This window comes from Polychytrium aggregatum (assembly GCF_025602895.1).
Source record: "Polychytrium aggregatum strain JEL109 chromosome Unknown BJ171scaffold_24, whole genome shotgun sequence".
NCBI classification, from domain to species: domain Eukaryota; kingdom Fungi; phylum Chytridiomycota; class Chytridiomycetes; order Polychytriales; genus Polychytrium; species Polychytrium aggregatum.
The window spans coordinates 604,841-619,575 of NW_026516226.1; the positions used below are offsets into that span (position 1 = coordinate 604,841).

The window sequence follows — 14,735 nt, forward strand, 5'->3', positions numbered from 1 at the left end:
CATGTCACAGAGAGAAGAGGACCTGCTAAGATTGCAGCATCGGGATGCGGCGATGGGCGATAGGTGATGGGGGACAGGGAATTGAGTGGTTGGGTGAGTGTTGGCAGCGAGTTCAGCGGCTGGGTGAGGTGTTGGCGGCGGCGGGGTGGGTGCGGAAGGGAGTGAATGGATAGCAGGGTAGGAATGTGTGGTCAGATATGATGATGCGATAAGAGCAGACAAGGCGAGATGGCCGAGTTGGTCTAAGGCGTCACGTTAAGGCCGTGATCTCTCCGGAGGCGTGGGTTCGAATCCCACTCTCGTCACTGTTTTTGATGCTCGTCGCTCGATGCCTCCTGCTTGCCATGAGTTTGCCATGAGTTTGCCATGGGTTTCCCATCTGTCGACTTTTTTTTCCTGCTCCTTGGACTTTGCCAGCCACCGCCATAGCGACTCTGCAAGTGGCTCTGCAAGTGCCTCTGCAAGTGACTCTGCAAGTGCCTCTGCAAGTGACTCTGCAAGTGACTCTGCAAGTGGCTCTGCAAGTGGCTCTCTGAGCCCCCGCAGCGTCGTCGTCCGAGCCATCGCCCGAAACTTGGATCCATGTGTGCAGTGTCAGGAACGAGGCGTGGGAAACAGGTGTCAGCAGACCGAGTGGGTTCTTGACGGTGCAGACAAGGCGTGGGAATCGGAACGAGGTGTGACACGATTGAGGATAATCGAGGTATAGCCGTGAGCGAGAGCTTTCTTACGATACCGATTTCATCCAGAACGGATGAGAACTGACTGCTGTAGCACCGTGGGAAAGATTGTAGTGTATCGAGGGAGTAGTCCTGGGTTACTGTGTGTGTGTGTGTAGCTGGGGAACGGATAAGGAAATGGTGCGCGCTCCTGTATGACTCTGGGCGCGTCAACGCGTCAGGCTGCTGGACATATAAGGCCGCCCCCTCGCCCTGCTCTGCTGGAGATCATCTGGAAAAATATAGTGGCCTTGGCTACATGGTAGCATCGGCAACGACGGTTCTCCTCTCGCGTCCAGTTTTCCCAACGTTCCGATCTCTCCTCCTGTCTGTCTGCCCGAGGCCCCCGCCGTCTGCCCAACGTTCCGATCTCTCCTGTGAGGCTCTGCCGTGAGCCTGTCTGTCTGCCCAAGGCCCCCGCCGTCTGCCCAACGTTCCGATCTCTCCTGTGAGGCTCTGCCGTGAGCCTGTCTGTCTGCCCGAGGCCCCGCCGTCTGCCCAACGCTCCGATCTCTCCTGTGAGGCTCTGCCGTGAGCCTGTCTGTCTGCCCAAGGCCCCCGCCGTCTGCCCAACGTTCCGATCTCTCCTGTGAGGCTCTGCCGTGAGCCTGTCTGTCTGCCCAAGGCCCCCGCCGTCTGCCCAACGTTCCGATCTCTCCTGTGAGGCTCTGCCGTGAGCCTGTCTGTCTGCCCGAGGCCCCGCCGTCTGCCCAACGCTCCGATCTCTCCTGTGAGGCTCTGCCGTGAGCCTGTCTGTCTGCCCAAGGCCCCCGCCGTCTGCCCAACGTTCCGATCTCTCCTGTGAGGCTCTGCCGTGAGCCTGTCTGTCTGCCCGAGGCCCCGCCGTCTGCCCAACGCTCCGATCTCTCCTGTGAGGCTCTGCCGTGAGCCTGTGTCAAGACTGGACAACGGGGCAAGCAGGGAAGTGCGCAAGAGTCCTAATGCAAGACTCGAACGTAGGGAGAGGAGCGGGGACTGGACTGGGACACAGAGTGTCAAGTGTAAAGCCAAAGTTTTATTCTAGATCCAAGGCTTAGGATGCTTAAAATACAAAGTGGCAAGACGAAGGCAAAAGACAGAGGCTGGTTGGAGGGCTATTTATGCGAGCGCCAAGGATCGACGCTGCAGAGCGAGGGGGCAGGAGCGAAGCAGCGGCGGGGAGGGCGAAGCAGCGAGCGAAGCAGGTGGCGGCCGTGACTCGGGATCCGTGAGTCAGCGGGCGTCAGTGGCGGCGGCATGGCGGCGCCAAGGCGTCAGGCGGCGTCGAGGCGGCGTCGTGGGCGTAACCCATGACCAACAACAAGGAAGCGGGAAGGGAACACCGTGTAAGGAGTGAACAAGCGCAAGGACGAAGACCAAGTGCTTGGTATGAGCTTTATTAGCTTTTAGCCCCGAACACCAAAGAACAAGTTTTGTTCGAACTGGTGTTCAACATAGGCTCAGACATGCAGGGCTATTTATAGACCGGGAGAAGGTCGAGGGGCAAAAGTGGGCGAGAAGGGTGGAGCATCACAGAGAAGCGAGAAGGGGGTGCGAGAGTGGCTGGTGTGCAAGCGAGAGAGGCTTGGCACAGCCCGGGGACATGTGCCGAGCGGTGGGGGAGGCAGGAAACCAGTAGACGCGGGTGGCAACGGCGCGTGCTCATGCATGGGGGCAAACAAACACGTGGGGACTCATGATTGGTGCGGAGGGCGAGAGCATGCGGGACAATCTCATTGGTCCGTTGTGATGCTGGTCATCACACTATCTCCTCCTTAAACTACGGCGTGTTCCATCTTGAGTTCTCCTGGGGCCAGGCTTGTCTGGGTAGCGTCGGTGGTACTCCGCGGCCACCGTTGGGGCAAAGACAATGTCGGCGGGCTCCCAACTTCGATCGGTGACCGGGTAGCCTTTCCAATCGATGAGATAGTGCAGCTTTCCGCGCACGAACTTGGAGTCTAAGATCTCTTCGACCTCCCACTCCAAGTTCCCATCGATGACCACCGCAGGGGGCGGCGCTTGCACCCGACCCGGAAGCGAGTTCTTCTTGTAGGGCTCAAGAAGAGACACATGGAACACCGGGTGCACCTTTATGTCCTTTGGCAAGTCCAGGCGGAAAGCCAATGTCCCGACGGCCTCGAGGATGGTGAATGGTCCAATCCTCTGGTAATCCAGCTTCTTGCTTGGGCGAGTGGTGCTGATGTTACGAGTCAGCACCCAGACTTGATCGCCCGGACGCAAGTCGGGAGCCTGGGACCTCCGGAGATCTGAGAAGTGCTTGTAGTCAGACTTTGCCTTCTCAAGATTCTCCTTCAACAGTGCCAGGTTCCGCTGGAGATGTTCAACCCTCTCCGTGGCAGAGGGAACATCAGGGCCGCCAGCGACAACGGGGACTTCGAACCTTGGGTGGAACCCATAGGTTGCCAAGAATGGCGAGGCATGTGTTGACGAGTTCTCGAGGTTATTGTAAGAGAACTCGGCCAACGGCAGCAGCTCGGCCCAGTCATCTTGCTGATACGACGTGTAACAGCGCAGGTATTGGTTGATGACCTGGTTGACCCTCTCAGTCTGTCCATCGGTCTGGGGATGGAAGGCCGTGGACAGACTGGTTTGGATCCCGAGCTGCGTGCAGAGTGCCTTCCAGAACCGAGAGGTGAACTGACTTCCTCGGTCTGAAACCACTGTGTCGGGGAGGCCATGGAGACGAAAGACATTGTCGAGGAACAGTGACGCAGTCTCCTCCGCCGACGGCAGTGAACGCCAGGACATAAAGTGTGCCATCTTTGTGAGGCTGCATACCACCACAAAGATGCAGGTGTGACCCTTGGACTTTGGCAGATCAGTGATAAAGTCCATGGTCAGTGTCCCCCAGGGTCGATCGGCTGTCTGGAGTGGCAACAGGAACCCAAACGGCTTGTGTCGCGGAGCTTTCGAGCGTGCACAGGTGTCGCACGTCGAGACGTACTCTTTGACATCTTTCCGATAGGTTTGCCACCAAAACTGTCGCGATACCAGAGCCAGAGTCCGTCGGATGCCTGGATGACCCACAGCGACTGGGTCATGGCACGACTTGAGCGCCGGAACTCGGCACGACTCTGGGACCACAATCCTGTTCTGGAAGGTGAGGTACTGGCCATTCCAGACGAACTTCGGGTCACGACGGTATTTGTCTAGACCGGGATCCCGAGCCTGCTCTTCGGCTATGAGCTGCAGCAAATCCACAGGGTCACTGCGACTTGCAACCGAAGAGCGGGCGTCTCTGCTTCGGAGCACGCGTATCACCGCGGCAGGATCGAGAAGCAGAGGCGGATCCCTCGACACGGAGGCCGACGAAGGGATGTAGTCCGAGCGACGAGACAGGGCATCGGCCTTGCCGTTCCTCGCACCAGGACGGTACTGGATGCGGATGTCGAACCGAGACAAGAACTGGGACCACCGTGCATGACGCTGGTTTAGGATGCGAGCCGTTGCCAGGTACTCCAAGTTCTTGTGATCGGTCAGAACGGCAACGGGATGCTGGGCGCCTTCGAGGTAGTGTCGCCACGCCTCGAAAGCCTCCTTGATCGCCAACAGCTCTTTCTCGTATATGCTGTAGTTACGTTCAGCATTCGAGAGTGTCCGCGAATGGAACGAGCAAGGATGAAGGCGATCATCAGCACCCCGCTGGGAGAGCACGCATCCAAGCGCAAAGTCCGACGCATCTGACTCTACGACGAACGGCTTGGATGGGTCCGGATGCACCAGAACGGGCTCCGAAACGAAGGCATCCTTCAAGGATCTGAATGCTTTATCGGCTTCGCGGGACCACTGGAAGCCATGCGTCTTCCGGAAGAGCCGAGTCATGGGCCCCGCGATCTTTGCGTATCCATCGATGAAGCGTCGATAGAAGTTCGCAAACCCGACAAAGGATCGAAGATCCGAGATGTTGCGCGGTATGGGCCAATCCAAGATCGCAGAGAGCTTGGATCGCTCCATACCGATGCCCTCGGGCGAGACCATGAAACCAAGGAACGAGACCGAGGTTTTGGAGAACTCGCACTTCTCCAGCTTGCAATACAGCTTTGCAGCTCGGAGCTTCGAGAGGACCTGCTTGACGTGCTCTACATGCTGCGACGGATCAGCACTGTAGATCAAGATATCGTCAAGATACGCAATTGCGAACTGGTCCAACTCGGTGCGCAGGACGTCGTTGATGAAGTGCTGGAACGTCGCTGGCGCGTTGGTGAGCCCAAAGGGCATCACCAAGTACTCGAAGTGCCCATATCGAGTACGGAAAGCTGTCTTCCACTCGTCCCCGGAGCGGATGCGCAGCAGATTGTAGGCTCCACGAAGGTCCAGCTTAGTGAACACCTTCGCGCCTCGAAGTCGGTCCAGCAGCTCGCCGATCAGCGGTAAAGGGTAACGGTTCTTTACCGTGATACCGTTCAGTGCGCGGTAGTCAACGCAAAGACGAAGTGAGCCGTCCTTCTTCTTGACGAAGAGGATTGGTGAGCCTGCTGGGGACGACGAAGGACGAACGAATCCCTTGGCAAGATTCTCGTCGAGATAGTCACGCAGAGCGTGAAGTTCGGGCTCGGACAGTGAGTACAGAGGCCCGAACTTTGGCGACTTGCCCGGCTCCAAGTCAATGGGGCAGTCATAAGGGCGATGCGGAGGCAAGGAGTCAGCTTCCTGTTTAGAGAAAACAGACAGGAAGTCCTTGTACTCCGCAGGCACTTCGACAGTCGCAGTGCTCGGCTCGTCAGTGGGCAGGACATGGACCTGAAAGATGGTCAGGGGTTGCGTTCCATGCCTGCATGCATCCAAAGACTCGCGCATCGAGCGGTAATCAATGCTGCAGACGCGGAGAGGAGCGTCCGAGCTGAGAGGAGGGGCGTGGACAAGGTCAGAATAATGTTCGACGGTTACTTTATTCTGAACAATGTCCGAAGAACAAACAACAGGAGGAGGTACATCAAGGAGGGAAAGAGAACTGACAACAGAAGAAGGGGTTTGGGAAGAGCGAAGGGGTTCGGGAGGAACAAGACAAGAAGGGGAAGACGAAGGTGGGAGCGTAGGAGAGGAGCTTAGATCAATCAAAGGAGTGGAATCATCAAGAAGGGGAGTGACATTGGAGGAAGTGGAGCAAGACGAAAGAGAAGTAGTGCATGGAGAGGGGTCGGAATCAACAGAAGGAGGGAGACAAAGAAGACCGCGAGACCAGACAATCTTGGGCTCGGCGGTGCGCAACCAAGGAAAGCCAAGGATAAGTGGTTGATGTGGAGACCTGATCACATCGAACCGAAGGCGTTGCGAGACGTCCCCGAGAATCACCTCGAGTGGAGCAGTCTCGCGGAGGATGGGGCCAGACGACAGCGGCTTACCATCCACGCCTTCCACTGCCAAGGGCGAAGCCTTGGAGCAGGTGGGGACAGAGTGTCGAGCAACAAAGTCCTCGTCGATAAAGTTGCCAGAGGCACCAGAATCGACAAGTCCTTCGCACGACAGAGAATCACCAGAAGGAAGACGAACAGCGACGGGAACAACCAACGAGCAACGACGAACAGACGAAACACAAGACTTTGGTTCGGTACCAGCTTCGGCACCAGGGTTGCGGCTAGCACAGACAGTTAACTTTGCCGAGGGTTGGCAGGACAGCTCAGGTATTTGCACCTGTGGATGAGGTGCAGTTCCCAGTGACACCAGAGGTGCCACGGGTACTATGCCAGAGCTGAGAGTGTCCGCCGGTCCAGAGGCAAGGCGAAGCTGTCCGCACATCACTGCTTCCCCAGTACTTACCAAAGGCACCTTACCAATGTCTTCACTTTCGGAAGGCGGTGGGCACGGCTCCGGTTCAAGGCCTTCACTTAGAACCGGGCCTGGTCGTTTCCCGAACTGAAGTCTTGCACTTCTCCATCTTCGTAAACGATGGTGCGGATGATCCTCGGGCCGGGAGGTCCAGGGGGCGGTCCGGTAGCTCTGGTAGATCCAAACTTGACGGGGCAGTTTCGTACCAAGTGGCCCTTCTTGCCACAGTACAGGCAGAGTCCAAAGCGGCGGCGGCGTTGTTTCTCCTCGGCGGTCAGGGGTCCAGAGACGGCAGAGTCCACTTGCATGGGCTCGGAAACAATGTAGGAGGGGTGCGGCGGAGCGAGGACGGGCGCGGGAGCGATGGCGGGAACGGCAGCGGAGGCGGAACCAAAGGCGAACTGGGAAGACCGGTAGCGGGCAGGCGTGCTTCGGCGCTCTTGACGGCGCTCGCGGATTCGTGCATCGAGCTCGTTACAAAGCTCGATGTACTCCTCCAGATCTCGTGGCAGAGGGCGAACTCGCGAAAGTTCGTCTCTGACATCATCCGACAAGCCAAGTCGGAAGAACGAGATCTTTGCACCGTCGTTCCAAGTCGTATCGGCGGCAATACGAAGGAACTCGGATGCATAGACTGCGCACGGGCGGTTGCCCTGAGACAGTGTGGTGATCACTGACTCGGCAGTCCTGGCCCGATCAGGGTCGTCAAACACTTTGGAAAAGCGTTCTAGGAAATCGCCAAAAGAGTTGAGTCGGGGATCACCCATCTCAAGCATCGGAGTCGCCCACTGGAGAGCCGGTCCAGTGAGCAGACTAATGACGAATCCGACCTTAATCGGGTCAGCAGGGAACCGGTGGGGCTGCATTCGTATATACAGTTTGCACTGATTTACGAATGCCCGGAACCCTTGCCGGTTACCGTCGTAACGGTCCGGCATCTGCACGCTGTACCCAGCGGCAGGAGCATCGCGAGCTGTCCGGAGCTCGGCGAGCTCGGCCTCCAAGGCACGGAGGCGGTCCACGAGGGCAGGATCCATGGCGGGACTGGGACTGGGACTGGGAAAAAAAAAAGCGAGGAGGTTCAAGAACAGGAGAGCGAAGAGGGCTCAGACACAAGTGTGCTTGAGGTTCGGACAGGACTAGGAAAGGGGCGGGGCTAGGAGCGGAAGATACCAAGCAGGTGGTATCAGTAGAAGAGAGTTCGAACAAAGTGTAAGGAGTGAACAAGCGCAAGGACGAAGACCAAGTGCTTGGTATGAGCTTTATTAGCTTTTAGCCCCGAACACCAAAGAACAAGTTTTGTTCGAACTGGTGTTCAACATAGGCTCAGACATGCAGGGCTATTTATAGACCGGGAGAAGGTCGAGGGGCAAAAGTGGGCGAGAAGGGTGGAGCATCACAGAGAAGCGAGAAGGGGGTGCGAGAGTGGCTGGTGTGCAAGCGAGAGAGGCTTGGCACAGCCCGGGGACATGTGCCGAGCGGTGGGGGAGGCAGGAAACCAGTAGACGCGGGTGGCAACGGCGCGTGCTCATGCATGGGGGCAAACAAACACGTGGGGACTCATGATTGGTGCGGAGGGCGAGAGCATGCGGGACAATCTCATTGGTCCGTTGTGATGCTGGTCATCACACACCGACAGCGCGCGTGCTGGCGATAAGACAACAAGGCAGCACAGCGCGGGAAACAAACAAACAGAAGGAAGGGAAAGCGCTAAGGCAGGCAAACAGAAAGGAAAGGGCAAGGGTAAAGGAAGGAAGAGGGCAAAGGCAGAGGGTGTTCATGACAGCGAAGCAGCGAGCGAAGCAGGTGGCGGCCGTGACTCGGGATCCGTGAGTCAGCGGGCGTCAGTGGCGGCGGCATGGCGGCGCCAAGGCGTCAGGCGGCGTCGAGGCGGCGTCGTGGGCGTAACCCATGACCAACAACAAGGAAGCGGGAAGGGAACACCGACAGCGCGCGTGCTGGCGATAAGACAACAAGGCAGCACAGCGCGGGAAACAAACAAACAGAAGGAAGGGAAAGCGCTAAGGCAGGCAAACAGAAAGGAAAGGGCAAGGGTAAAGGAAGGAAGAGGGCAAAGGCAGAGGGTGTTCATGACAGCGAAGCAGCGAGCGAAGCAGGTGGCGGCCGTGACTCGGGATCCGTGAGTCAGCGGGCGTCAGTGGCGGCGGCATGGCGGCGCCAAGGCGTCAGGCGGCGTCGAGGCGGCGTCGTGGGCGTAACCCATGACCAACAACAAGGAAGCGGGAAGGGAACACCGACAGCGCGCGTGCTGGCGATAAGACAACAAGGCAGCACAGCGCGGGAAACAAACAAACAGAAGGAAGGGAAAGCGCTAAGGCAGGCAAACAGAAAGGAAAGGGCAAGGGTAAAGGAAGGAAGAGGGCAAAGGCAGAGGGTGTTCATGACACTACCCCCCTCTCAAGGCCCGAGCTCCGAGAGGGCCAGGCTTCGAGGGATGAGAGGAGTGGTAGGCTGCGACAGGCTCCGGACAATGTGCAAGATTGCTGGCGGGCTCCCAGGTGCAATCCATCACCGTGTAGCCACGCCAGTGCACAAGATACTGGAGCTTACCTCGGAACAGCCTGGAGTCCAGGATCTGTTCGACTTCCCATTCGTCGTGGCCGTCGACTTGGATGGGTGGAGGGGGCGGGATCGTTCGACCTGGGATCTTGTCGTCGGCGGCGGGCTCGAGCAGGGAGACGTGGAAGACAGGATGAATGCGCATGGACGAGGGCAAGTCCAACTTGAAAGCGCGGGAACCGACTTGAGCGACGATCTTGAACGGCCCAAGCTTGGTGTGGTCGAGCTTGGCCGTGGGTCGCTGGGTCTTGATGTTCTTGGCGGAGAGCCAGACTCGGTCTCCAACCTTGAACGGAGGGGAAGGGGAGTGGCCGGGGTCGTAGAACTTGGCTTGGGAGTCCTGGGCAAGGGCGATGTTGAACTTGAGTTCATCGTGGAGGGAGTGAATGGCTCGGGCTTGATCGTCGGCGACGGAGGCATTCTTGGTGGTGCGGGGAAGGGCGACGGAAAAACGAGGGTGGTAGCCGGTGTAGGCAAAGAAGGGGGAGCAGCCGAGGGTTGCTTGAGAGGTGTTGTTGTAGGTGAACTCGGCGTGAGGGAGGAGCTGGGCCCAGTCGTCTTGCTGGAAGTTGATGAAGCAGCGGAGGTACTGCTCGAGGATGGCGTTGACCCGCTCGGTCTGGCCGTCGGTCTGCGGATGGAAGGCAGTCGACATCTTGTGCTTGATCTTGAGGCGGGTCAGGACGGCTTGGAAGAACTTGGAGGCAAAGGTAGATCCTCGGTCTGAGACGATATCGTCTGGAAGACCGTGCTTGGTGAAGACATGCTCGACAAACATCCGAGCAGTGTCCTCGGCGTTGGCCTCGTTGCTTGACGGGACGAAGTGGGCCATCTTGGTGAAGCGGTCGACAAACACACAGATGGCTGTGTGTCCAGAGGACTCGGGAAGCTGGGTGATGAAGTCGACCGAGACTGAGGACCAAGGGCGATCTGTAGGAGATGGTATCTCCGACGCTGTGCTGCGCGTACTGCGCGTACTGCGCGGCGCAGTGGGTCGTGACCTGTGCTGCGCTTTGCGTTTTCACGCACCGCAGGCAGGCCACCGCAGGGTATACCTGCGGGTTGCCCCCGTTCCCCCCGTTTGTCTGGAGTTCGGTTTTATCGTGAATAAACGTAAGTGCTCCCCGAGCTCACCCGTCCGCTAGAGTAGCCTAGCACCGCCCTGTTCTGCCCCGTCCTGTCTTGTCTTGTACCCCCTCCCTCCCCGTCTTGCCCCAACGTCCCAGTAGTGGACGTTACATGGTAGCATCGGAAATCCTCGTCTTGTTTTCGTCCTGTTTGTCCTCTTTCTAGATCCTCAAGCTGGATCCCGCCTCTCTTGCCGACCGACTCTCCTCTCTGTCCCTGGAGCCTGCCCCTGCCATGAGCAACCCCCGCCCACTTCCGGAAGCCTTCCTCAAGACCTTCCGTGCCCCAGTGTTTACTGGGAAGAGCCGCTCCTCCTCGGTGGAGGACTGGCTGCAGCAACTCGAGGACTACCTCGATGCTGCCCAAGTCGCCCCCACCCACCACATCGTCGCCGCCAAGCTCTGCTTAAAGGACCAGGCGTACCGTTGGTACCGCCGCCAAGGGTTCGACGAGCAGAGCGAAGGTGTGTTTGACGACTTCAAGGACCGCCTCCGTCGCCGCTTCGGCAGCCCCAATGCTGAACTCATTGCCCGTGACAAGCTATACTCTCTCGTGCAGCGTGGTTCTGTGACCCGCTACATCGAGGAGTTTGAAGACCTCTCCTCCCAGATTGAGGAGCTGGGCTCTGCTGATGCGATGTACCTCTTCCAGAAGGGCCTCAAGCCCAAGATCAGAGAGTACATCGCCAGCAACCCTGATGCCCGCAAGTCCCTGGACGTGATGATGGACGTTGCCGAGAACCTCGACAACGTCCAGTACCATGGCCGCCAGTTCTACCCGCAGCTGGCAGGCGGCCATCGGTCTCATCACGTCCCAGCCCGTCCGCCTCGCCCGGCCCCGCCCGCAAGACCCATGCCTGAGCCCATGGACGTTGACGTCAACGCCATGGAGGCTCGTGGCCCTCCCCGCTCCCGGTTCCAGCAAGCTGCCACTGTCTCCCCCAAGGACAGACAGAAGCAGGAGGACCTCCGCCATGGTTCCTGCTTCTTCTGTCACCGACCGGGACACCAGGCCAAGGAGTGCCCCATGAAGTCGGGAAACGGCCGACCCTACTAGGTGGCTCTGGAGCCCTAGTAGGAGACCAACGCCGTGGATTGCTCAATGCAGTCCACGCGTCTCCAGAGGAAGTTCACCTCGCCCCCTCCCCCGAAGGAGAAACAAACCAAGTGTTGTGCGTCGTGCGAGAGGTGCATGGTGGCGCAAGCCGCCTGCCTCTCCACGAACGTGAAGAGAAAACCAAAATTGAAAACCAAAACAAAAAAGAAAATCAAGAACCCTTGAGGGACAGGACCGCCTGTGCCCTCACCCCTGTCAAGTCGTGTGTGTCGGATGCTTCCGACATGTGTCCGCAAGCCGTGGACGTCGTGTGCAATGGCGTGCTGACGCCGCAGGCCCCCGCAATGGCCGAACCCTATCCAAAATGTCCGAGTGGCCGTGATGAAGCCAACCAAGACCAAGTGTCGCCCGTTCCCCCAAGTCAAGTCATGGTGCAGGAGGCTGTGCAGGAGGACCATGAAGAGTCCCTGCTGTACCTCCCTGCCACCGTCCAAGGTCACACCGTCCGAATGATGGTGGACTCTGGAGCAAGCTGCAACTTTGTCAGCAGACGCTTGCTCCAGGAGCTCAACATACATGCAACCAAGAAGAAGTCGCCGATGAGTGTGGCGCTTGCAGACGATCGTGTGCAGCAGTGCACACACCAAGTGGTCCTGCGAGTGGCCCTCCATCCCAAGTACCATCCTGTCCTGTTGTTCCAAGTGATCGACACCAAGTTCGATGCCATCCTCGGCATGAGCTGGCTTGCTCGTGCCGAGCCGACTCCAGTCGTCGACTGGAAAGGCCGCACTGTCCGTGTTGGCCCTGACATTGTCCTGCAGGGCATGGCCTCACCCAACATGCCACCTCTCCTCTCAGCCATGCAATTCAAGAGGCTGATCAAGAAGGACACGTCGTTCCTCTGTGTCGTGCGTGAGGTCGACGACACCGACCAAGCCGGTCCCGGTCCCCCGCCTGTGGTGACCAAGCTGCTCGACGAGTACAAGGACGTATTCCCCGACCAGTTGCCACAATGCCTGCCACCCCAACGCACCGTCGATCATCGCATCGACATCGAACCAGGCTCGTCGCCTCCGTCAAGACCGACGTACCAACTGTCGCTGACGGAGATGGACGAACTCAAGCGCCAGTTGGATGACCTCCTCGCCCATGGGTTCATCCGCCCGAGCCAGTCACCGTATGGTGCACCAGTGCTCTTTGTCAAGAAGAAAGAAGGTGATCTCAGGATGTGCGTCGACTATCGCGCACTAAACAAACAGACCATCAAGAACACCTACCCGTTGCCCAGGATCGACGAGTTGATGGATCGTCTGAGTGGAGCAAAGGTCTTTAGCAAGATAGACCTCCTGTAGGAGATGGTATCTCCGACGCTGTGCTGCGCGTACTGCGCGTACTGCGCGGCGCAGTGGGTCGTGACCTGTGCTGCGCTTTGCGTTTTCACGCACCGCAGGCAGGCCACCGCAGGGTATACCTGCGGGTTGCCCCCGTTCCCCCCGTTTGTCTGGAGTTCGGTTTTATCGTGAATAAACGTAAGTGCTCCCCGAGCTCACCCGTCCGCTAGAGTAGCCTAGCACCGCCCTGTTCTGCCCCGTCCTGTCTTGTCTTGTACCCCCTCCCTCCCCGTCTTGCCCCAACGTCCCAGTAGTGGACGTTACATGGTAGCATCGGAAATCCTCGTCTTGTTTTCGTCCTGTTTGTCCTCTTTCTAGATCCTCAAGCTGGATCCCGCCTCTCTTGCCGACCGACTCTCCTCTCTGTCCCTGGAGCCTGCCCCTGCCATGAGCAACCCCCGCCCACTTCCGGAAGCCTTCCTCAAGACCTTCCGTGCCCCAGTGTTTACTGGGAAGAGCCGCTCCTCCTCGGTGGAGGACTGGCTGCAGCAACTCGAGGACTACCTCGATGCTGCCCAAGTCGCCCCCACCCACCACATCGTCGCCGCCAAGCTCTGCTTAAAGGACCAGGCGTACCGTTGGTACCGCCGCCAAGGGTTCGACGAGCAGAGCGAAGGTGTGTTTGACGACTTCAAGGACCGCCTCCGTCGCCGCTTCGGCAGCCCCAATGCTGAACTCATTGCCCGTGACAAGCTATACTCTCTCGTGCAGCGTGGTTCTGTGACCCGCTACATCGAGGAGTTTGAAGACCTCTCCTCCCAGATTGAGGAGCTGGGCTCTGCTGATGCGATGTACCTCTTCCAGAAGGGCCTCAAGCCCAAGATCAGAGAGTACATCGCCAGCAACCCTGATGCCCGCAAGTCCCTGGACGTGATGATGGACGTTGCCGAGAACCTCGACAACGTCCAGTACCATGGCCGCCAGTTCTACCCGCAGCTGGCAGGCGGCCATCGGTCTCATCACGTCCCAGCCCGTCCGCCTCGCCCGGCCCCGCCCGCAAGACCCATGCCTGAGCCCATGGACGTTGACGTCAACGCCATGGAGGCTCGTGGCCCTCCCCGCTCCCGGTTCCAGCAAGCTGCCACTGTCTCCCCCAAGGACAGACAGAAGCAGGAGGACCTCCGCCATGGTTCCTGCTTCTTCTGTCACCGACCGGGACACCAGGCCAAGGAGTGCCCCATGAAGTCGGGAAACGGCCGACCCTACTAGGTGGCTCTGGAGCCCTAGTAGGAGACCAACGCCGTGGATTGCTCAATGCAGTCCACGCGTCTCCAGAGGAAGTTCACCTCGCCCCCTCCCCCGAAGGAGAAACAAACCAAGTGTTGTGCGTCGTGCGAGAGGTGCATGGTGGCGCAAGCCGCCTGCCTCTCCACGAACGTGAAGAGAAAACCAAAATTGAAAACCAAAACAAAAAAGAAAATCAAGAACCCTTGAGGGACAGGACCGCCTGTGCCCTCACCCCTGTCAAGTCGTGTGTGTCGGATGCTTCCGACATGTGTCCGCAAGCCGTGGACGTCGTGTGCAATGGCGTGCTGACGCCGCAGGCCCCCGCAATGGCCGAACCCTATCCAAAATGTCCGAGTGGCCGTGATGAAGCCAACCAAGACCAAGTGTCGCCCGTTCCCCCAAGTCAAGTCATGGTGCAGGAGGCTGTGCAGGAGGACCATGAAGAGTCCCTGCTGTACCTCCCTGCCACCGTCCAAGGTCACACCGTCCGAATGATGGTGGACTCTGGAGCAAGCTGCAACTTTGTCAGCAGACGCTTGCTCCAGGAGCTCAACATACATGCAACCAAGAAGAAGTCGCCGATGAGTGTGGCGCTTGCAGACGATCGTGTGCAGCAGTGCACACACCAAGTGGTCCTGCGAGTGGCCCTCCATCCCAAGTACCATCCTGTCCTGTTGTTCCAAGTGATCGACACCAAGTTCGATGCCATCCTCGGCATGAGCTGGCTTGCTCGTGCCGAGCCGACTCCAGTCGTCGACTGGAAAGGCCGCACTGTCCGTGTTGGCCCTGACATTGTCCTGCAGGGCATGGCCTCACCCAACATGCCACCTCTCCTCTCAGCCATGCAATTCAAGAGGCTGATCAAGAA

The 14,735-nt window shown here is 58.6% G+C and overlaps 1 protein-coding gene and 1 non-coding gene across 2 annotated transcripts; one reads left to right on the forward strand and one right to left on the reverse strand.

The window, feature by feature from the left end:
* Positions 1–222: 222 nt before the first annotated feature.
* Positions 223–305, forward strand: BJ171DRAFT_t154. The gene has a single exon. It is a non-coding gene; the product is annotated as a tRNA-Leu (tRNA).
* Positions 306–8,230: 7,925 nt separating this feature from the next.
* BJ171DRAFT_146002 (uncharacterized protein) lies at positions 8,231–8,730 on the reverse strand. Its single transcript, XM_053105750.1, has one exon. The coding sequence runs from the start codon at positions 8,575–8,577 to the stop codon at positions 8,320–8,322; it is 258 nt and encodes an 85-aa protein (XP_052965639.1). The 5' UTR covers positions 8,578–8,730; the 3' UTR covers positions 8,231–8,319.
* Positions 8,731–14,735: the final 6,005 nt, after the last annotated feature.

Bases quoted from the DNA above. Each gene is read 5' to 3' on its own strand.
- BJ171DRAFT_146002 (XM_053105750.1), bottom strand. From the start codon at position 8,577: ATGAACACCCTCTGCCTTTGCCCTCTTCCTTCCTTTACCCTTGCCCTT.